We start from the raw sequence: 24,833 nt of genomic DNA, 5'->3' as shown, positions 1-24,833 counted from the left end.
ACTTAATGAAACTTAAATGCGTTTGCAAACCTAATATATGCAACCTACAGAAAATCTCATCAAATGTTGAAAAACGTAATCTGCTGTAGCCTATCACTATCGTTTCCTTTTTTTATGCACTGGCATCGTAATCGAATGCATTGCCTCAGTAATCGTATGTAAAGCTTACTTGCAAAAAACAAGTAAACCGAAGTACATTTAACTTTATCTATTAAAATATGAAAACAAGAAATTTAACCTGCATCATAGGCCTAATACTATTTATTTTGCCATTTTAGCCTAACCACTTTGTTAAGAGTTTTCAGATTTAAAACAAATCCGCTCAACCTTGATGAAAAAATCTGTTTAGAGTTATAATGCTTGAAACAGATGTGTCACGTTTGAGACGACTGCTGTGGATCTTAATGGATGTTGAATGCAACAAGTATTTTAGGCGATGCTGTAATTAATAACATTTACACTTGATTAGTGGCGTAGGCTATACGAGAATAGTAATAACTGTGCTTATTTTGTGCCCATTTCAACAACATACTTATATGTCACTTTGCGGTTATAGATGCCCCACAATAGAGAACTGGAAGGAATAAAAAGACAAGGAATCACAGAGTCAGCTTCTATTATTTTGGCGTGCCGTTAAGTGTCTTGCCAAGGCACTACCACGTGCTCTGGAGCGGCGTCGAACCGACGTCCTTTCGAACGGCTCGGAGATGCTCTCAACAATCGGCTAAACAACCGACATATTGGGCTCTAAACTTATTCTCCCTAACTTGAACGTGATATTCTCTTTTTAATTCTTCTTGTCCATTATAGGTTTTGGCATTGTGTACTTTCCTTCATCACCGCAAGTGATAATTTTATTGCGACTGCACTCACGTTTGTCTCTCATTGACGAAGTGGTTTTTATTGCAATGGGATCTAATCTTAGTATTTTGCCATCTTTTGTTTCATTCCGACATAAATTCTTTTGTCTTATTTCAATTCGAAACCACAGGGGCAATATTTTCTTGGTGATATGCTCCAAATAAAAATGAAATGCTGTAGGCTATATGAAAATCGTAAAACACAAAAATCGTAAAACAGAACAAGTCCAAATGCTTGCCGTTGCGTGTGTACACTTGTGCTTGATTAAGATTTACGAAGAAACACTTCAAACAAAATACAGTGTAGCCTACTGTATTTTGAAATTTTGTTCCGTTTTATTACTAAATTTCTGCCTTGATTTCCCTTTATGGTTCAATACAAAGTGTATAGGCTTACGTGCCATATAAAAAAACAAAAACAATATTGAGCCACAAAAGGCACAAAAAGCACCCAAACAAGTTGTAAATGTGTCCTAATAAAATATTTATTTTTTTGACCATAAATTTTACATTTTTTATTCTCTTCAAAAAAATTTGGTTTTGTCAGAACTATGGTTCTCCCATTTTTTTTTTCGTAGACCCGCTGTTGTTTTTCATCATGTTCTATAGGAAAACATCAAGTGTCTTCTCAAAAGCTCACTGTAAAAACTATACGTTCACATTGCATTTTGTACATTTCTTGTCAGAATTTCTATCTTAGAGAGAAAATAAAATCAGCAGTCGGAATTATCATGAAATCTATTCTGCGATTTGATGTCGCTTGGAATACACGGAGACAAACACCTGAAGATAAGATAACAAAAAAGAGAGATTTGATCCTACCAATTCCACGAGCTTCCTGCGCGTGATAAAGTCAATGTACAGATTGTGCAAATGCAGCGATTTGTTAGCTGCAATACCGGCAATGTTACAATGACTTATCCAACTGCCACAGTAGAGAATAGAGAAGGCAGCGATGTTGTTGGTGTCACGTTACCACAATAGGACAAGCAGGTATTAATATGTATGCTGCGTTTGCATCAAATCTGAGGTAAAGTGAAGTGGAGTGGCTTGACAAAAATAGGAAGGAAGGGAATCATACGCAACCATCACTCACACTACAATTTAAAAATATAATCCTACAAGAAAAACGCCAAAAGATCATCGGGCAAACTGAGTGATTTCCTCAAGTGATCATTACCGTACACTGTCATTAATTTTTGAAAGTGATCACCTCTTTTCTGCAGCATGTAAAAGTTAAACATCTTTTGAGAAGATGCTGCAGCAGTCAATTAATCGGAGTAGGATATTGTTAGGCTACAGGTTTCGTTTTTCTCTTTTTCACATCAAAAAATAAACAGATTCCTTTTTTTCAATGTTTAGTGAGGTATGGTAAACAAAAGACGATCACTTCAAATTACGTTCCAGCGTATTAAACATGTCTGAATTATTTTACAAAAATATCAGAAACAGGTAATTTTTCACCGCATCATCTTTAATAAAAGTAAACGTCCGTTTTGATGTAGACTATTCACATAATCTACCTTATGCAGTACTATCGGCAACTTAGCCTACAACTGACTACATATCGTTGAAGTTTAGAATTTGTAAGTTGCAAGAAAAACACTATTACTGCAATAAAATCAGCCATTGACAGTTTAATTAAAGCAAAAAGTTTCTGCCATAGGCCTACTCAGTAATTTTGACCAGTTTATACACAGGGCGATATGGCATTGATCTTTCTATGCTAGTTTTTAGAATTTACAAAGGAAAATAACTAGGATTCTTCCGAAAAAATTTCTTCATGTAAAATAGGACCAAGTGATTGCAAAAGTTGCAATGTCGTAGATATTCAAGCAGCAATTAAAGCAATTGCTTTGTCAGTTGATCATGATAAAGTGTATGGTCTCATTGTCGGGCGTTGCTGCTGTACATTTCTACGTCATTGTCTGGTTCAGTGAGGTGCGCCTTCCACTTTATCACCCCCACCAGACAGCTGGTCTATTAGTTAAACAAATTAATTGTTACAACCTGCATTAAAACGCAAATTATTCTCAGTCGATTATTTTTTAGAGTTAAAGTACTCTTGTTTATGCTTTTTTGCTTTTGAAGTTACTGTGAAGAAGTCTACCGTACATGACGCACTACATCATCTTGTCGGCGTTAAAGGAAAAAATACGATTCACGTGCATGATATTTGACAATGATCACGAACTTTTGCTAAGCAAAACAAGAACTGCTGGTAGGAAAAAAAAGTTTGACACAGCCTACCTTACTAACTGGTCTATCAAGAGAGAGATCAATGGAAAGTCAAAAACTAGGATTATAACTTGAGACATATTATTATTTTTTCATTTATTGAAGTCAGCAGTTGCTAAATGTATTTATCGTCTGTCAAAATGATTTAATCTGTTTAATTTTTTACAAGTCAAAAATAATGAGAACTGATAGCAGGCTTTTTAGTTTTTAAGTTTGCTATTCAAGCAGAGATGTTGAAGTTGGTGAAGACTGAGGGTTCTTGCAACACAAAAAATCTATAAAAGAATAAATTTGTTGTTTTGTTAAGTCATGTGTAAGCTACGTAGAACAAACATTTTTCTGTGAATCGTATCACACAGACAATTTTACAATTGAAGTTCATTTTCATTTTCAAAGACAATTCTTTTCAAGTATTATGTACACTTTTGCATGTAAAATATATTGTAAAAACTTCATTTTTTACTAAAACAACCAAAGGATTGGGCTACTTTAGGCTTTCCAGTTTGTCAGTCCGTAGAAATGGATGTATAGGAACTATTATTTCATGAGATTATGAGCTTGAACAAACAGTTGCACAAGCAGGAATAAGCGGATACGGTGTCTGTCATATCGCAAAACACTTTTTTTGTAATTTTGCTCCGAAGAAATTCCATTACGTGTTTACGTTCTGGACACGTTAATGCTGGCTCCTCATAATCTTGTTTAGTGAAGGCTTGGATTGCATATCAGACCTAATCCAATAGATTTGAATAGTGGTCTACAAAGTAGTCTTCTTCTTTAGGCTAAATCGGGTTGATTAAAACATGAAGCTTTATGTTAACATAGATTCTCTGAAAACTTTGCCTAAAACATACCTTTAGCTCAGCTTTGATTAATTGTTTGCTTGTGGGCTTCTTCTTCTTGCTTATGAGGCAGCAGTTCAGGCAAAACCTCCCAATTGTTGCAACCAGTGAAATGTCTTCATATCAGGGTCTATCAGGGTTCATCGCTACTCATTGCATCTAACCAGTATCATGTAAACAGTGAAAAATACAACAGACTATTTGCAGTAGCCGAAGAATTGCTTTGTGTAAACCATTACTGTCCACAAGTTGGAATTTTTTCAGGATAAATGTTATACAATTGCAAACTCCAAAATACAAAAATTTAGGAGTGGAAACGAGCGACCTATCACAACAGACCCCTATTCTTGTTTCTGTTTACAGTACTGAGTGTAGGCTATTTTTTTAGTTAACATTTCCTTCCTTTGTGATTTTAATTGTGATCATGCTTTTTCCAGGTCTCTCAGTATATGAAAATGAATTGTATAGATAAAGGTTCAAAGAGTGATGCTTTGCTTGATTATTTTGTTTCGGAAAATCAGTCAATACAATCCAGTCCCAAATATGGCCAATGCCAAGATACCACATTCACCGCCTGTTCCGAGAATGGACCGTTAATACCGTTACCGCCTTTAGAGAAATCCTTTCTTCATTCCAATAAAAGACTAAACCAGTCATCACAAGTTGGTTTTTACAGAAACGATCACAATGGTAATGGCTTTGAATATGAGTTGAGTTTGAGTAATCCATTTTCAGAATGCAACAGCAGCAATAACTTTTTTGGAAGCCAACAAACCCAATGGAAGCAATCCAGTAGCTTTTCTTCAAAAAACGCGAGCTATGCCCAACCAGAAAGTGGTCATCCATTAACATATCCTCAAATGCAAGTGGTTAATCATAATCTCTACGAACGAGAGCTTGTTGGCACAAGCGATTACCAATTGAATACATTCCATTCCCAATCTCGGTTTGATCCTTTGCATCCATCATTGGTGTTCCAATGCATTAACAAGATGAATGAGCCATTGCCTTCAAAATCATGTTTATCATCCCTTGAAAGCCTAGCATCTTCTATTTGCGCTGCTCCCATTTTGGATCCTGCGTTTTTCTCTCTCACAAAAGATAGACGTTCCGGATCTAAATCATCAAAAAACCGTGGTAAATCTTCAACTGGCAAACGCAAAAAAGGAAAATCAGCAAAAATTGCACCATCTGGAAGCAAAGCATTTCCACGCACTGAAAGGCCGAATGAAAGCACGCCACTACAAACCGTAAAGGAAGAACTAACTTCAAGTAATCAAATTACCTGTTATACAAATGAAGACACTCCAGGAAATCTAACCGCAACAGCGGTCAAAAGTGAAGCACAAGAAGCATTTTTTGTTGATAAAAACGACGACAATTTTGGCACAGATTCGACTTTTTCTTATATTTCCACAAGCAACGATGTCAATGCCGACATTGCGTTCATACAGCCAACAGTAACAGTCTTGCACGTGACTGAAACTCAGAGCTCTCAACCTTGGAACAACAGCGCGGCTGTGTATACAGATTTAAACAAAAGCACTCTAAGCAGCCAAAAACGTAAGTACTTTTAGAGTTTATCATGGTGAATTTTAACCTTTTTATAAACCTTTGTTAGTGGTAATAGAATTTTTAATTGTTTATCCCGCTGACTCTTCAGATTTCCAAAGCATCCCTGAACTCAAAGTTTCCACAAGTACTTCCAAATTTGCACATGCGCAGTGTATTATATAATTGTTAATTAGTTCATCCACCAGTGAAGATGGTGGTGCTGCCTACCGCTTAGTTACTTTCTCTCGGCCGCCTTTCCTTCAGCAACTACACGCCCACCCAGCTTATCACAACCTGAGTAGATGTGAGCGGTGTTTATCAACAACCAACTTAAGCCGTGTGTGGAATCAGGTTTCCATTGCGAGAAATCCAACATTTTATCCTCTGCGCCATCCCACCGTTCAGCTGCAGTGAATCCTATCAAAAAAGTGTTTTTTGTGTTGGTCTACTTATGTCTCCAACTTTTTCTTTTTCTTCTTCTTCTTCTTCTTCTTCTTCTTCTTCTTCTTCAGAAAATTAAGAGCAAACTGAAATAACTCTGAAATTTTAATTTCCATTTTTTCAGTATGTAAACAGGAAAATTGCTCTTTTCAAACAATGCAGCTTTGTAACAATACACGCCATCAGAAAATACAATTGCGATGTAAATAAAAAGTACTTTAACAACATATATAAAGCATGCTTGATTGATGTAGTTACACGCTGGTACTTCCGATTTTAGAACTTTCCTCATCAGAAAAGCTGCCAGAGGGGCACAGACCTATGTACAACAATAACTAGAAACATCCGGTCCAAGAAGCTGAAGTTGTGTCGAAACACAGTACAACATTGTGTAGGAGTGTTAGGACAAGACGAAAAGAATAGTCGTTTGAGCAGAAGTGCAAATACTTAGGTTGCAGATCTTGACATTAGTTTTCACAAGAAGAAAAATTCGCATCGAGTTTTTAGTTAAAAAGGTGAAAATGGTTCCATACTTGATTCAAGAGTTGGGTATGAGAAGATGAGGTTCTTTATTGTACTAAGCATTCGGCACTAGTTGCAGCTGTTTTTTTGCCTCATGCAAGTTAGGTCAATCGCGCAGCCACCACTCTGTTGTAAACAGAGAGGTGAAGATGTTTATTATTACTGGTAACGCAATATAAAATTCACTGAAAACGCTGATAAATATGTACTTAAAGAAAATAGTTAGAACGCGGCAACGTGCCTGAACGTAATTTGAAAGAAAGCAGGTAGAGAATTAACTACACAAATGACCAGCTCAGTGGCCGAGTGGTTATCGCTTTTGACTCTAGTGCTGGTGGATTTGATATCGATTCCATGTTGGGTCAAACCTATGACTTCAAAAACGACACCGATTGTGTTCTTTCTTGCATAACGCAGTGATACGTTGGGTAATGGTAGCCACTTTAACAAGTCGAAACTCTGCCACTAAACTTAAATACAATGAAACCGCCAACCAATCATAAGCTACGGTTTAAGTGATGTAAAAAATGTCAAATAACTGAAAATAATAGCCTACACAACAATTTTCTGATGGCACTGTAAGTCTTACCCAGACTTTCGCCTGATGGTTAAAGATTTAAATTAATTCGACGGGAAGGCAAGGAAGCCGATCTTGCGTCCGCCTTCAGGCATGCCTGTGTCTTGCTAAAGATACAGCAGCATGCTCTTTAGAGGTGTCGAACTGTAGATGGCGCCCTTTCGTGTGCCGTACCAAGACTCTCACCGCTCGGCTGTGCAGTTGTAGGTTTACTATTAAATATAAATTCCAGTGAATTATTCTTACCAGTCTCTTGTCGGACTTTTCGACCACGATGTCATTGATTCGACACTCGACTAAAATGCCATTTAGTGCTCTTAAGATGCTTGAAACCAGGGGTGTCCAAAGTCCGACCAGAAGCTAATTACGGCCTTCGAGGCGTTGTTATATGACCTGCGCCTGTTGCAGTATGCGTTATTTTAGACCCGCAGACGCGCCATAAGTTATGCCAATTTTCTTGCGCTTTTTTAAAGTTATTGTTGTCAACAAAATGATGCGCTTTTTCTGCTCAACATACTTGTGAGAATACATAACATACTCGGTTAGCCTATGAACTTAAGGAACATAACTGAGGGTTTCCATCTACTGTTATAAAGTTTTTGAAGGTTTTAATTTTTGCTAAGAATGCACATAGGCCTAACTTGTATCGCATGATATGTAAATATTAAAATGCTTAAACTTGCCTAGCCTATTGCTTCGTTGTATGAAAATGAAAGCATCGAATAACACATCAAAGACATCTTTTTTTGTGCAAAATAAAGTCATCAGAGATTGTTGGTCTTCGGGCACTTCCGCAATATGAAATATGGCCCTCCTTCAAAAAAGTCTAGACACCCCTGGTTTAAACTAATGCCTAAACCAGCATGTCCACAAATTTAAAACTATTGAAAATAGCTTGAGAGGAATCAAATCTGAAAGCTGTGATAAACTTTTTAACAGCTAGATTTTTACGGAAAATTTAGCGTAGACTTTTTCAATTCTAGCTACTTAAGTAGGCCTATATTTTAAAGCGTTGGTCGAAGATGTTTGGAATTTTTTAGCAGAAAAGTTCTTTTTATATAAGAATGTTTCTATAATAACCGAGTGGTGAGAGCACTAGTAGTGGTACGGCACACGAAAGGGAGCTTGTTCGACACCGCTCAAGAGCATGCGGCTGTGTCGTTGGCAGACACTTAAAAGTATGCCTGAAGGTGGACACAAAGATTAACTTCCTAGCCTTCCCGTTGACTTAATCTAAATTTTCAACCACGGCCGTAAGCCTGGATACTACAACAATAATGAGGAGGGAAAAATCAGATAAATGGTGCGCATTTTTTTTAAATTTTAGCTTGAATGTCCTAGAAAACAACTGAAAAAAATGCTTAACATCGAAGTTTTTGTTTTTGAAACAAGCACTTTGTACATCCCTTGGTCCTTGCAAATCTTGTGAGATATTATTACATTTTGCAGGAATAAAATATAAAAATTTAACTGATTAACTTAAAACAACTAGAAACGCGCTTGTGTTGAGGTAGCCTGAACTATCACCATCGTTTTTTGATTAGTAATGTAGCGGAAGATATCTGGCTGAAGAGCAACACGTGTAAAATAAGACTCTAGCCATCTCTTGATGAAAAATAATTAGTTTGATGCCATAATTTTTATCAACTGTCTGGGTAATCGGGAACTCAGTTTGATATCAATTTGCCAGCAGCTTGTCTTCTTCCGCCTTGTCAGTTATACTTTTACTGCAGTTGTATAGCAATCTTATTGTGCAAGTGTACATATGAGATGGAAAAGCTTCATAGCGATAAAAAGAAAAGAAAACGCATGCAGGACTTGCTTGAAAGAAACAATTAACTCTGTACCTTAACTTGGAGCTTTAATACCGTTCCGTTGGTCCGTTGGTTTACGAGCCAAAGATGGAATTGATTTGGGAAGTCAAATTGTAGTTTATTCATGCCAATTAATGCTAACAAATAATTTTGTTTCATTTGTTATAGAGTCAAGAAATATAAATTATGGCACAAAAGAATATCACTTATTTTTCAATGAATGTTCAGTGTCAAAGAGCGGAAACTAGGAACGGTGTATAGCGTTTTCATTTATAACATATACATGAAATATTTGTTTTCGGAGTAGTAGCAAAGGTTGTGTGCTACATAATAGCATAGCTGCGTGCTCGTACGTGACAAAATACCAAAAACAATCAATTGTAAGACTCATTACTAAAGTAGGAAACTGTAATTGCGTCAATGTTGCAGGCACCTTACATTGTAAACATCTCAATAATGTTGTAATTGTGTTTAGCTAATTTGTTGTTGCACTGGGTGTCTGCAGTCCGTCTACACTTACACCAAGAGTGTTTTGTTGGTCGAAACTCATAATTTCGTCACTAAGAAACTCAGTTTGAACGAAGAACAAAGTGAATACGAAGAAATCTTTTGTCAAAGCAAAATTGTTTTTAAAATATTGTCGGTTTCACACATAACATAATTTGCAGCGATGCAACTCGATGACACATCTGAAAATTTCAAAATGACAATAACCTTTCTCTCTAGATTTTGTAGTCTCTACATTACTGTATTGGTACTGTTTTGATTTTTGAATTTATAAGGATTTCTCTTTCTGACCATTGCCGCTTGATTTGGATAACGTTTTTCAAGTTTTAATTTTCATCACAATGCTTGTCCAGAACACGTTTCGGATTTGATGTATTTGCATCGACTGGGAAAACAAAGGATTTTTCTAACGGTTTGATAGAAACAATTTATTGAGTGTTTTCTAAACATGTCAAATTATGGAACGAAATAACTTTTTTAAATCTTGGGTGAAGAAGCCCCACCAAAGAGATCTGATGCTCAATGACAAAAAGTACTCCAAGTGTAAAGCGGCAAACACTTTGGCTTCGTTGTGTAGCCCAGATCGTAACAGAATGGTAACAGCGGCGGCCCGACTTGTCTGTTTAACGAATCGAACGGTCAGGCTCGGATTTAAGGGGGGGGGGGGCAGAGGGTGCAGGTGCCCTGGGCCCTCCGACTTTTGAAGGGCCCCCTACGTGGAAAAAATGTGATTTTGTGTTATTTTTTTCCTTTCAGCCTTTAAAGTTTCTGCAAAATGATGTACAGTGCTGGATTAATGCTACTGTAGGCGTAGAGGTGGTTTTTCGCACGGGGGCCCCCCATCCTCTAAATCCGGCCCTGCGAACGGTTGTCTGTTTAATACTAAAATTTAGTCTGTGAAATGCTTGACAATGAACACAATTGACTTCTTTGCTTTTCTCCCGTTCCATCTTAATCTTCGTCCAATGCGAGCCGAGTTCAGCATTTGAAATGAAGATGCAAAAATAAATAACAGATTTACCTTTTCGCACAAAAACATGTCTAAGACAGGTAATGGACTTTTTGGGAGAAAGAACGAAGGCCAAGTAAAAGAGGTGACAATTAGGCCTGTTTTACACCGCATTGACAATAGCGATAGTTGCAATTTATTTTTGTCAAATGAGCACGTAAGCAAGTATTTCCTAATAGAACAATCGCGTCACAAAATAGTCAAAACTACCTGCCGTGAAAATTCGGGTGTACAAAATGCACAATTCAGCTAATGCTAAAAAATTGCTGATTTATGAAAACGGTTAACTATTAATTTATTCCTTTCGAAATATAACGCTAAACAAGAAAAAACCCATGCTGATGCACGCAATTTGAGTGGAGTCCCAATAATGATAAAAGAATAAAGGCTATAAGTGATGTAGGCACAAATATACAGTGTAGCTTAAATAACTGAAAAGTGTTGGTAATTTGACGCACCGTGGTAAGCATGGTCATTAGGAAATCCGTAGCCTATTTTCGCGCGTCTCTATTGTGCAACGTTGATTTAATTTAGCTGATGTGCTGGAGCTGGTGCAATTAGCAGAGTAATTTGGTTCACAGAATCTCAATGGAAGATTTAGCTCTGCGTTTGCGTGCGAAGATGTGAAATGAAAAAAGTTTTCAAAAATTTCAACGCGACTTTTTGAAAACAGCTTACGATCAGCATTCACCTTTATGGCGGGATTTTATTTTCAAATATTCTTTTTCTTGCCAGAGACAATATTTACTTGCGACTTCTTGCAATGTCATCTTTATTACGTCATGCTAATGAGTCATTTTTATTCAATACAACAATGCTCATTGCTCATGCCATGATGGACTGTGTAGGGTTAGGGTACAAGCAATTTGAAAACATTTTACTGACGTTTCTCGCATCATAACAATTGGTGTCCTCAGAGCAAGAGATCGCAAAATCTTGAACGAGATATGCTATAAATGGAGGCAAAAGAAAGAGATTTTTTGATCATATATTCAAAATTATAAGTTCTCTTGTAAAGTTGCCAGGTTATTGTTGCCATACTTTGAACATCCAACCTTTTGAGTTTCAAGTATTGATGTGTTACAATTATTTCTTAGGCAATTGAAAAAAGCTAAGAGATCGTGCCTGCGGAAGCAGCAGCCAACAGCCTACACCTTATGGAAAATATATTTAAGCTATTTGCTGCGGCTGTTCGTTTTACCTAGAACTACTTTTTTTTATAATTTTATCCTCTTTTTTACGAAGAAACAGCAGATATCACAAAGCGTGTCTGACAGTAGCTTGAATGTTGCTCATCTATGAGACAGGCGCCTCTTGTTTAACACGACACTAGCTTGTAACGCAATTAAATAAACACATCACTCGGATCTCCGAAGTGATTGGCGAGTCAATGCTTTGTTGCAACTGATCTTACAAATGTTCCAGGCGTTGTGAAAACAATACAGTAAACAACACCTTGCCTATACGCACCCTTGCAAACTGTATCTCTTTCTATTTTTCTTCATGCATCATTGTATGCGCTAAGTGGAGCAATCCTTACAACAAAATAAAATGGGCAACATTTTATAAAAAGCATAAATTTAAAGAAATCACAGCACAGTAGTTTATACTAAGACAAAGAATGCACACGAAAAGCTTATAACACACACTAATTGCACAACAAAAAAACTGCTTCAGATTCATACTACTGTAAATTTTAGAATTTAATCTTTGCCTATAACAATAAACTAACTCAAACAATGGTCGACAAAAAAGTTTATTCTGCTATATATTATAACATCAATAATCATGTCAACAGCTATTTTTGACAGCTACGAAACGATTATTTTGATACTTAAAGATATAGAGTTCAGTCTTAGCTTTTCAACCTAACGACACAGCTGCAAGTCGGTCCAAATTTTCAGGTCTGGTTCAGTGTTGGGCCAGGGTAAAGGGATATTAGCTTTGACAAAATTTTGGAGATTCAAAGCAAAACTTTTCAGTCCATTTTGTACATCACTTTGCCTTTGCAAATATGATTCATTCAACAATGTAACTTACGGTCCTATCAAGCGACAAGCTTCAAATACTTTTTTCACATCAGTCCATGTTGGATCTATAATGTAGAGGCCATTTGCAATTCCATAGCCGGGTATTTAACAAGATGTGATTATTTTACTGATAAAGTTAATGCATTTCGGAAGCCAAGGTGCTTGTGTAAGAAACCGCGACTTTTTCAGAAGATATTATTTCATTACATTGCTTCCTAAACACCACTCAACACGGTACGTACATCGTGTGTAACACGGCCTCTCATATACTACACAACACAGCTGTACCTCAATTAAAACCCTATTTCTTTTACGTTCTACAGCTTTTTCATAACGTTAAGTTAACATTACAACACATCACCAACTTATCAATTTTTACCAATAACAGTTCACCAGTTCTAAATGATAGCAAGGTTCTAAGAAGAGCCCTTAGCTTCAAACTGCACATCCAACTTTTTTCGCATTAGTTTTGGCGGATAGCTCTGTTTGTCATATCCCTTGTAAGTTTCGACAGGTTTTGTCTTCGTTAGATCAAGTGATTGTGTTTTCTGCTGCTGACCATTCTTGTATGTCGCTAATATAACGGGGATTAATTAGTCGTTAATTGGAGAAATCGTATATGTGAGGAAGCGAAAAGGAGTTCCGATACACTTAAGTAGTACATCAGGGTGGTTTAACGAAGTTTACATGAAATTTAGAGAAGGTTCCGCTCTTTTGTCTTGTTTCAAGGCATTTATTAGACTATTGAGAACGTAGACTGCATATGAACACCAAACAGCTTTATGTCATCGGAGTGGTGTATAAAAGTCAGTGATTTTTCAAGTCGTTAAGCATTTGTCCTCGCCCTTGCCCAAGCAGTGATATCAAACGTTTGAAAATACACTTTTTGGGCAATCTAGACAAAAGTGGTCTATGCCAATTAGATTCCACATTTCTATTGTTAATGTTAACTCTTTCGCAACCACCGAGGTCACGACGTTTTAATCTAAATAACCAGACATTTTTCACAAAAACCTGTTGTATTTACACCGTAATAATATCTCATGTGATCGACGTAGACGCACAATCTTGACATCAAATAAAAGCATACATCCCCAGCAGCTACCCAAAGATGAAAAATTTTGCAATAAAATTTAAAACATTCAATGTACAACTAGCAACTTTCCAAACGGTACTTATTCTAATTGCTAAAAAAATTAAAAATTGGCAGAAAAGTATACTTCATTATAATCTTTACTACCCAAGCATGATACAATAATATGAAAATATATGTAGTTTAATCGAATGCCAAAACAATTCTGCACATGAGAAAAATTTTACTTCGTTTCTGCGCGCAATGCTTTAGGAGTTACAGCAGAATGAATAAGGACAGGTAGCCTAAAGCCTATGGATGGATCTGCCATCATTTACATTTTTTTTTGCTTGAAACACCTTTTAACCTTGGACGTATGGATACGTCCTTGGTCATCATGGTTAAAATCTCAAGACGTGTGTATACGTCCGTGGTCGCGAAAGAGTTAAGAATAATAAATGAACGGCAGATTAACTTATAAGAAAATACATCCACCAAACATATCCAAGAGCACTACTCAAAACATAGCCTACTAAATTGCTGTCAAATACAATGAGATTACAGTAAAATTTTACTAAAACTTTTTCAAAAACTTTCGATACGTTCATAGCACATAGTGTGTCAACGCTGACAAGGCAAAACACACTTTAAAAGGTGGGATATTGCAAACATTTACAAATACTTGATATGAAACAATGGGATTTAAATCTCCATTTCATTGTTTATTTCCTTATAGATTAGCATAGCAGTGAGGCATATTGAATTGAAGTTCTGGTACCTTAAATTTCATATCACTTTTTTTAACTTCTAGAAGGGTTTTGTCTTGTGAAAATGTATCCAATGCCCCACAATGGTAAGTGATTGCAATTGATTTAAAAGATTTAAATCTCACGTTTGAAAAAGTAGTAAAGTGATTTTACAATGTTTGTTTTTCACAACAGCAGTTACATGAAACAAATAAAATCATTTCCTGAGCAACGCTCTGGACCTTTCAGTTGAAAACACTGAATATGTTTAACGACATAGTTTATTGGAAGATGTATTTGACACACCACTTCTCAAACCTTTCGCTTGACCACAGCCTAGGCTTTCGTTAAAGGAGTTCGAACATAAATTTATTTTGGCAAAGCGAGAAAAACTTTCACTGCAACACCTAATTCGACACATAACAACATCGAATAGTCTTAGGTCAAGTTACATTGCTGCAAGCCTGCAATATTACATCTTTGCAACGCTGTTAAGAATGTTCAAACATTTATCAGAACTATTCACAATGTTGATGCAAAAACTAATTGCACATTTCAAATTTTCATCTTATAATCGAAACATTTATTTAATGTAATAAAAAATACAAAAACACTGCGTACGTGGACAATAAGCCAGCAAAATGGCAAAGCGAAGGTCGCCATTTTGTTACTACTTCTCTCGGTGATTACAAGAGGAGGGGGCGTTGCGTTTTGCGTAATATTATCTTCTGTTTCTTGTGCGGCCTTTCAGTCACGACTCAAGCAAATATCTCACATTTTCCCTAGTTGCTTTTTTTTTTTTTAAAACTACAGAGATTTCTTTAAAATGTTATTTGATTATGTTAGTAAAGTAGTAAAGACACATTTCAATTCAATTACTTAGCTAAATACCACTCATGAAAAGCAGGAAAGCATTTTTTTTTCGAAATTTTAAAATCAGTTGAACTTTGTGCTTGTCAACTATTTTTAGTTACCTGCCTAACACTATAAATAACAATTTCTTTTCACCAGTGAAATATAGGAAGAAATTTGTCAATGAGAAATTAAATCTCAACAAATTATTTGAAGCGTTTGATTGACAGCCATTGAAGCTTTTGCATTAAAAATTAATGTCTTATAAGAGTAAAAATAAACCATGTTGCGTGCAAAACGGTTTTGCAATTGAAAATTCGTACAATACACTTTTTCATGTGATTAAACAGACTTTAAATTTTACGCAAGCGTTTAATACTTTTCTCAATAATTTTGTGGTTAGCTAATAGAAAATAAAGTAGGGAAATTTTGGACTTTTTGCATTAATAAACCCAGTGACGTAGCTAGAAAGAAAATATTAAGGGGTCAAAAGCGACTGTTGGGGGGCAAACATTTTAGTATTTGAAATAAAGAGTTTGTTTTAAAATATAACTACCGAATGCAGTCAAACATTGAATAAACGTCATTCAACATGTAATACAATGTCATTAACAAGTTGTAATAACATTAAAAACCGATTTTTGTTGGGAGAAAAGATAAAATTTTGGGGAGCGGTTGCTCCCTCAAGCCCCCTTATAACTACGTCTCTGCATGAGCTTACAATATGTTCCTTTTGCAATAAAAACTCGTTGTGGCACTTATGTTCAATATCATTACTATTATATCTAAAGAAGACTTTATTTGACATTTGCAGCTGCAGCCTGGCGCCAGTCATACGCCGCCACGCTTTCCAGTCCGGGTTCTGATTCTGGATATTCGGATCATACTGAGATGCACTGGGTGGGTGCAAAGTCCGGAGTGTGTGCAGGACATAGATTCCCGCATCCGGCAACTGATGAGGAGGTGAATGAGCAAACAATTGGTTGAACGTGATATCAATCGTTGATTTTTCAATGTTCTAGTCTTGTTTATTGTTACCGGTATTACAAATATGGTCACAGCAGCTGCTTGTCATTCTTGTTCATTGAATTGTTATAGGCTGCTATTATTGTTGTTGTTATTATTATTATTCTAAATATATAACTAATGTCAAATGCAGTTACTAGTCTCTAAAACCCACTGCAGACTGTTTCATCCTTGTTTGGGATCATCAGAAAGTTCTTATTCAAATAGAATCAACAAGTGCTACACACTTCCACCTTCACTTCAAGTTCTATTTGTAGTATTTTTGCTCTTTTTATTGTTCTATGATTTGTTCTATTTGAATAAGAACCTCCCGATGACCCCAAACAAAGGTGAAACAGCCTGTAAAAGATATTAAAGTTTATTAACTGCATTCGATGTAATTCGCTCTGCTTGGCTTTTTTGCTTGGATTTGAGCACTTTTTTGTAGTATTAATAGTATTGTATAACCATTATTATGCTAAAAGTTTTAAATTTGAAAATTACGGGTAGAAAGCGAAGTTTTTAAACCAGGTCGTTTAGCTTTTGGTTACAAAAGCTGTAAAGCAATATTTCTACAGCAGAAAATGTATGCTAATTAATCAAACAATGGTCACATTTATACGTGTTTCTTTTAAGCCCTTTTGTAAACTAGCACGGTATTATCACGTATATTCTTTCGCAATTGATTCAAACATCAAAAAAAGTTCTACGGCACTACCAATATTGTGTAACATTTTTGAGCTTTTTTTTATTCAAAGGCGAGTCCTATGCTTCGGGGGTGAAGAACTTAGATTAAATAGACGGGAAAGGAAGGTAGCCAGTTCTCTTATCAATCTTCCAACATGTTTATAATTGCGTTGCCCGGACACAGCTACATGCCCTCAATGGGTATCAAACAGAGGTCGAGGGTTGGTCAGGGGTTCCTACCATTTGGTCACGCAGTCAGCATATCATAACTTGTAACCAGTCGAAAGAATCGGTTTAGGCAAGAATGAACATGCAAAGTGGAGTTCAACCTTGTATAATAAATTAATAATGGTGTATGCCTGATAACCAAGTATGGGACTCACAATAAAGTGGTGAGCGGTGTTTTAACAACTAGCTGAAGCCGGGAGTCGAACCAGGTTTGCATAATTGGAAAGCCAATGCGTTATCCGTTGCACCATCCCACCGTCATGATGGTAATAGCCATTAAATAAAATAACCTAGAAAAGCTTAAATGAAGACGGTATATGTAAAAAGAGTTCAGGCAAACCAACCTTCAGAAAAATAAAAGGAAAGCTAGTGTTTGCTTGTGCACGCTGCAACGTAATCCTTGATGACACACTAGCGTGCACAAACATTTTTTTTTTGTCCTGATTGTGCAATAAGGTGATAGTGGCCTATTAAAACACTTACGTCATTGAAACTTCCTTTTCAAACATTGTCACTTTCTGTCTGGTATGACTTTCGTCACCAAAGATATAACGCACATCACCATGAGGTGATAGATTTCCTTAGTGTTTTTTTCAATTATCTCATGCATCGAAATGTCGACGTTTGCATTGGTTTTGCGTATGTTTCTGTCGCTAATACGCAAAACAGGTGGATTTTTATTGTCTTGGCGCTTTCAGCAGTGCACAATATCAAATATAGAACTGCAAAATGCTTGTTTTATTTAGAAAATGGTATATGTCACATCCATACCATATTATTGTCGAAAACTGAAATGTGATAATTTGAAAACCTTTTAAAATAACAAAATGTGTCGTATGCCTTGCAGTTGCACAATGAATTAATCTTTTATGATTTGTATCAGTGAAATTACTTTCTATAAAACCACTCTTATGACAGATACTTTTATAGTTCACCCGAGAAAACGTATTTTTACCTTTCTACAATGCGTATATCTAGTTGCAATAATGTTACACTGCTTTTTGTTACCAACATCACGTTGCAGCCATCTCCGTTTGCTCATCCATACTCTCACGCCGGATTAAGTCACATTCCTGGGTTGCTGCATTGTCCTACAACCACCAATGGCTTTCCATCGTTGCAACACGAAATAGATGATTCCCACGTGTTCAAGGAGCCCCACTCGGTGCAATACTCCAGTTTCAGCAATAGGAGCGACTTGGCGGTGAACAAATCACCTGATGGGTACGAGTTTCACATTTGTTCAATTTAATTTCCTAATTGCAGGCCAAAATATTCCCGCGTCTTCATAGATAAAACAAGTAACAGCGTCAAGTTTTAACCTCATGAAAGCTCACTACTCGGCTATGCTTTCTGTTAAGCGTTGACTTTGCAATAGCCAGCAATGTGAAGTTCATGCTTTAAACACACTTTCTGCATTTGATTTATTTCAACTTTCTTTTTTGTAACCGAAAAATTGTCACTGCATCTATAAGTTGTTCCTTTGCCACTGTATAAGATAAGAGATCGTGTTTATGTACGTGCGAAATATAAGCCGGCTTGGACCTAAACAAAACCCATAGCCTACAGGTTGTTAGACAATACGGTACAATTTAGTTTTTCAGAGTTTTAAATAACCAAATTTCTTTTTTGTTTGTCTCCCTGCAGGACGTCACCGGTTGTTGAAGGTGTGAAGCAACAAGTGGACTACAAGGATTCTCGTTACAACGAGGTCTATACAAATCCTACGCCATACAGTGATTCCACTTCGAACTACCAATTGAATCAAAGTGCAGAGTTTGAGGCAAGTGAGCTGAACAGAACGTACGAAGAACAATACAATTACAGCCAACTCGCTGACGCTGCGCAGCACATGCGCAAGGGAATGATCTCTCAACCAGAACATAGCGCCTTTGTGTCCAGCTTGTCAGAGCCACCTAACGGCCATTCATCTTCACCAATAATTTACGCTAATCAACAACAAAGTTTATACCAATCTTTGATGTCTCCCGAAGCAATCAACAACTCAACTCTCATTGGAAATATGGCCAATGGTGACGTTTACGGCCAAGAAGCTTATCCGCACAATCAATCATTTTACCAAGCTCCTACATATCAACCAAGTCTTGAGGAGGATGCAGAAAGGCTTAAGTTGCATCATCATGAAGTTCATCAAGAAGTTGTTTCTGTTGCTCCTATCATCAACATACAAGATCTCACTGGCTATACAGGTAAACCAGCAATGTATCTATACGCTTTGTATTTAAAAAAAGCTTGAGCGTGTTTACTTTACACATTTCCATTTCCCTATAAAAGTACAAAGTCTGGCCAAACTCCGGTTTTGCAGTGAGCATACCATCCACGATAAATCCATCAAAAACTTTTATATATATATTTTTTACAATCTGCTCACTGAAGCGTTTAAGTTTTTTGCTTCTTTTTAAAGCTTTATAAAGAATGAAATTTGTTTTGTTTTTATCAATACACATTTTTGGTTTTGCATTTCTACAGGTAACGGGCCAATACAGCTCTGGCAATTTCTCTTGGAATTATTGTGCGATCCAAACTGCAAGCATTTGATAAAGTGGACGGGAGAAAATTGGCAATTCAAGATGGAGGAACCAGACGAAGTAGCAAAGTAAATATATTTAGAGCATAGCCTAAAGCTAGTTTTTTTTCTCGTAGTAAGGATTTCAAAACATAAAAGTCCTCAAATGATAATTTAATATTTCTTCACAAAGTGAAACTACTAACTTTGACTTTTTTCTTTTTGTAAACTTCAACGTCTTCTCTGAAACAGTTTCTTAAAAATAATTTTTAAAAATGTGGACGCATCAAATACACGACTCAGTTCATTACGCACAATTTTATTGGGACCATGCCTTTCCTAAGTAGCCAGAAAATATTTACCGTTTTTGGTTTTAAATCTTTATCCTCGGACTGACAAAGCCTTGATTGGTTATTCCTGGTAGTTTCGCATACTTGTAGAAGCTTTTGATGCTGGGCCGGTTACCGAGATTGACAGAGTGAAGTTTCCGATTGTTAAAATGTTGTTACCGTGGAATTTTTCTATCCACTAGATGCCACTGCATGGAAAGCAATCTTGAAATGTGTTGCTCAAGCGCACACCCCGAGAGCCAAACCAGCGTCGCATGATCTTGAGTCGAGCGAGTAACCACTGAGCTAACGGGGCGGACTTTTCTTTTATGTAGCAGACCATCATGACTCTCACTCAGTAATCGACAAAAAGCTATTTCACGAACAATGTTTATTTGTGATACAAAACTTAAATATGTCGAGGAGAAGTTTTTAGTACCTCAAAGTTGCAACATTGTTTTTTTGACTCTCTTTTGGAAGTTGTCATCAGAATGAAGCCAACCTAAATGTGGTGACTGGTGAGGTAAAATAATTTAGGTAGGCTACACCACATTAAGTTGAATTCTTTTGGACGGCAAGCTCCTGAAGAGAATCTAACAAAAAGTATTATAACTTCTGGCAATAAAAAACTTTCTCCTTGCTATAGGCATAGTCTCTGTTAGTTACTTAATCAAAATGGTAAGGAACTAGTCACAGTCTACAACAACTTGGCCGAGTGTTTTTCTCTGCTACAAGATATCTGCTAACGCTAATATGTATCACAGGAGATGGGGATTAAGAAAAAACAAGCCGAAAATGACTTACGAGAAGCTTTCACGTGGAATACGATATTACTACGACAAAAACATCATCGTAAAATGTCCAGCTAGGTATGTCTTACGCAGCAAAAGACTACCGAATAGCAGTCACTAATTACAACATAAGGGAGAAACGTTTTTAATCTATGTCGTATTCGACAATATGTTTTGTTCACATTTTGTGTATATTTGTCAACTGACTGTAGGTAAATACCTCATAGAAAAAAAAATTCGGAAAATATATCTTGGAAAAAATCGACCGTTGTAAACAAGTATGCTATCCTCTTTAAAACTTTCACACAAACAAATATCCTCAGGAAAAGATCCACACTCATAAATATCACCTCGGATAAAGCGATTTTGGTAAATATGCTCTTCCTAAAAAAATTGAAACTATTCAGTGTGAAGACTGGAGATATTTTTCCGAAGGGATGTTTACCAGAATCGAATTTTCTGATAGAATATTTACTAGGGTAGATTTTTTTCCGGAGATTTTACCGATTAAATTGTCATCCAAATAAGGCACGACATGATAAATTTTAGTATTTTATGAGCAACAAAAAGATGGAATGAAAATGACTTCTTATGATTATAGGGTTTCCTATTAATTTATGAAAATACAACACTCACAAACCAGTAATTGTTATGATACTATATGCTGTCATTATTGCTCTCTAGAGACGTTGAACCAATGTAAAAAAGATCAATTTTTCTAGCTGGAGTAAATACTAGCACAAACCACTAGGCCTATCCTTTTTTTTTCAGGCGTTACGTCTACAAGTATGTGAACGATTTGGAATCCATTCTTGGATTATCTTCTGCTCAGCTGCATAAAATGCTTGGAATTCAGCCCCTCAATGAAGATGGAGAAGAATTGGTTTCAGCACAATCTGATGAAGAAGACACGCAGAAAATAATTATTACAGCTCAACAAAAGCCCCATCGAACAGGTGTGTTCTGACAGATAAATTAGCGACTACGGTACTTGGAAACTGTAGGCTACATACTTATCACCTTTCCGTTTTTTAGTACTGTAATCATCATTGTGACGGCATTTTATAATGTTGACGTATGACGTTAAGTTAAAAATTGAATGAGGCTGTTCACCAGGCATTTAATTAAGTAATATGATACGTTCTTCTGAAGAACGAGTTGTGTTTTTTGCTTGGTAGGACTAAAAATATGTGTCAATAATGACACATAATGTCAAATCATTGTAGCCTACATGTCAAAATAATGCACAAAATTAAAGCAGATTTACAGTTCAACTATTGTGTTTTGATGCAGGCGTTCAAACAGACGTGCAATCAAAGCAACATTCTGGTATTACCAGGAGTATGCGTGCCAGTGCATCAGACATGTTCGATATCCGATTGGAAGAACTAACAGGGATGAGCGAAATGAAAGATTTTCAAGACCTGAAAAGAAACCGCTCAATAGGAACTGTCTTGAATAAGCACAGTGATCTTCCAAAGTCAACTTCTGCTTCATTTGACCATACGTTGATACATTATGCTTCAGACAGTGAGGAAACAGGAAAAACACAGGAATCAAGGACAATTTCAGGTTAGCGTAAATAAACTAGTGTACAAGTTAAGATCACTCTGTCAATCTCGATTACCGGATCTGTTTAAGGGGCTTGCAAGTAAATGTGTAACTGCCAGGAAAAAGTCCTTGAACAGTCTTTCTCAATGCGAAAATAAAATTTCCTCATTCAATCAACCAATGGCATTGAAATGACTTATTTCAACAACAAGTTGAAAGACACTATCAGCAATCAGCATTGTAAGAGTACGGTTTGGAAGACAAACGTCTAAAGTTGTTTTGGCTACTGTAAAAATCAGTGCAATGATACTAAAAAGTGGCTGATAAATTTATGCTTATAATTTAGTTGCCCTCTGTAAATTGACTGACTCTTAATGTTGACCAGTTTGGATATAACCTTGGATAGAATTGCCAAAGTTTAAAAATTGGACTTGGAAAAATGCATATTAACAAAAACTACGGCTTAATTGTGAGTAAAAAGTAGGCCTATTAGAAAAGACTAATGTAACTCTTTTTATCACAGAATCTAATAGCGAGATGATTGAGAATGTCTCGGATGAAGCACGTTCAAACGTTCAGGACAAAGCTAGCACTTCTGTAAAGCCAGAATCTCTCATACAAAGACAAAGCTCTCTTCCTTGTTCGTCCACACCAACCCATTCAAATATCGAATCGTCAACGCTAAGTTACGTTAGACCACACTCAGCTGCGTCCAAACTGACGCAATACCCGAACACTTCTACTCCCCTTGATCTTGTTTTCTCGTCGGAAAGCGCAAAGCACACTTATCCGCTTCGACATCTCATTTCTTCTGCCACTGCTTCAACAGACGATTGCAGTAAGACAAATTTTAATAGCAACTGCAATAACAATTCTGAATGCAGTTCGTTTCAATCAAACAAGAAAAGCAGCGATGCTGAATGGAATCCAAGCAATATATTCAACGAGCTTTTGTACTGCTAGTAAGCTTATGGCTGTTACCAGAGAATATAAATCGAAAAGCCGAACCAAAAGAGCGCTTGTTGCAAGGTCTGTGTGGTATCGAAATCAACACAGCATGTTACTAGCCAAACAAAAAATTGCTGGTATTGCAAAAAAAAGCATCCCACCTGAGATTAATCCATTCATGCACGCTTATTGCATTGGGCATTGACTGAAATCCATATCCATTTTTACAACGTGGAAGCTACGTCTCTGGCCTGTTGATCTCAAGACTTTGGGCCACAATGCTTTTGGTGTTGGAGAACTAAACTGAATGTTTGTAATTCTGTGTATGGAATTTTATCACAGCCAATGTGGCTGATGCGCCCTACAGAAGACATTTGAAGTTGTACATACATACCCTAGTTTATCGTAAATAAGAGATTATATGATTTTATTGAAAGCATTAATTTTGCCAGAGCAAAATTAATGGATGAGCAATAATTTTTAGCGACATTCATGTATAATCACCAGTTTCTGAATGAATAGCTTTATTTGTGCGACAATGCCGAAAAAAAAGTTCTGTAGATTAGTTTTATTTTTGCGTAAGTTTTTTTATTGCAAGCTGCAAAACTCCTTTATTCACTACGAAAGTATTGTTCATTTCTCAAATTTTGATAGTTTTGTGTTTTTTTTTTTTCAAATTGAATGCGTCGAAATGTAGGCCTAATCGCGTTTGACTAATAGAATGTGATATTGAAAAATCGTAAAAGATTGATATAACAAATATGTTTTCATGATGAATGTTAGTTATAAACTGCTATAGGCTAGTCTGCATTGACTTCAATGGATCGCCAAGAGGCTTTTACAAGCTACGGTGAAAGAATAAAAGTCGGTATTGTTTACAATGTTACTTCAGGCAAGTTGGCACATCAACATCAAACAAAATTAATAATAAGTCCCGAATGTAGACTAAACCAGCAAGAGATATATAGCCTATAGACAGTAAAAGGTAAGTCCCATATTTGATCCAAGAATTGGGCGATGAGGAGATAAGGTTCTCAATTCTCATTATACTAAGCCTTCGGTATCAACGAGAGTACGGTGGCCAGTTCCTTTCTCTCGGCCGCCCTTCCTTCAGTAACAACGCTCACCCAATAGACCTTTTGCATAACAAACCAACAGAGCGTGACGTTGGAGTCGTGAACGACTAGCCGCTGTTCACAATGCTGTGCGATAAGGTTAGTGGCGTAGTTTGCAGGCAAATATATTGTTTAACGTTTGCTTGAGCTGTTGTTTTGTGGTCTTTACAGGCGTGTATCAGTGTTTCAGTATAATTTGCCAGAAAATAAAACTCTTTTAAGTTGTAAACTTAGGCTACAGAAGTGTAAACCTTCGACCAGTTCTTTGCTGTATTGGAAGCGATCTTGCCAGGCAAAGATAGGAAGAATTTCTTGTATTATACAGCTTCAAAAGCTAAGCATGCAAATCAAAATATTGATGCAGAACTTAATGACGAGGCTACTTTCGAAATACCTCAAAATGCTGCAGGAGCACTGCATCTACATAGATTAGCGGTGGAAGATTGAATTTTTGCTGGTGTTGAAGCTTCGCCTGGGTTTGTTTTATACAGACTTAAAGCACAAGGTTTGGTATTAGTTCTGCATTCGTACTGTAATGTACTGTACACCGTATTTTTCATTCATGAATGCACCTCATGTATTTAAGGT

General features: G+C 36.5%; 1 protein-coding gene across 1 annotated transcript; it reads left to right on the top strand.

Annotated features, from left to right (window-relative positions):
• The first annotated feature begins 4,395 nt into the window (after positions 1-4,395).
• LOC145767056 (uncharacterized) lies at positions 4,396-24,359 on the top strand. The gene is made up of 9 exons (XM_082578797.1): positions 4,396-5,503; positions 15,879-16,027; positions 18,009-18,208; positions 18,632-19,194; positions 19,475-19,601; positions 20,605-20,709; positions 21,403-21,587; positions 21,925-22,203; positions 22,706-24,359. Exons 1-9 carry the CDS (start codon positions 4,396-4,398, stop codon positions 23,143-23,145), a joined length of 3,156 nt encoding a protein of 1,051 aa, XP_082434923.1. The 3' UTR covers positions 23,146-24,359.
• Positions 24,360-24,833: the final 474 nt, after the last annotated feature.

Source organism: Aplidium turbinatum, chromosome 1 (assembly GCF_918807975.1).
Source record: "Aplidium turbinatum chromosome 1, kaAplTurb1.1, whole genome shotgun sequence".
Classification (NCBI taxonomy): domain Eukaryota; kingdom Metazoa; phylum Chordata; class Ascidiacea; order Aplousobranchia; family Polyclinidae; genus Aplidium; species Aplidium turbinatum.
The sequence above is the reverse complement of the archived record's forward strand: the minus strand, read 5'-3'. Positions and strand labels throughout refer to the sequence as shown.

Bases quoted from the DNA above. Each gene is read 5' to 3' on its own strand.
- LOC145767056 (XM_082578797.1), top strand. From the start codon at position 4,396: ATGAATTGTATAGATAAAGGTTCAAAGAGTGATGCTTTGCTTGATTAT. The intron at 18,209-18,631 runs GTACGAGTTTCA...GTCTCCCTGCAG, and splicing joins GTGAACAAATCACCTGATGG to GACGTCACCGGTTGTTGAAG. The intron at 20,710-21,402 runs GTATGTCTTACG...TTTTTTTTTCAG, and splicing joins ATCGTAAAATGTCCAGCTAG to GCGTTACGTCTACAAGTATG.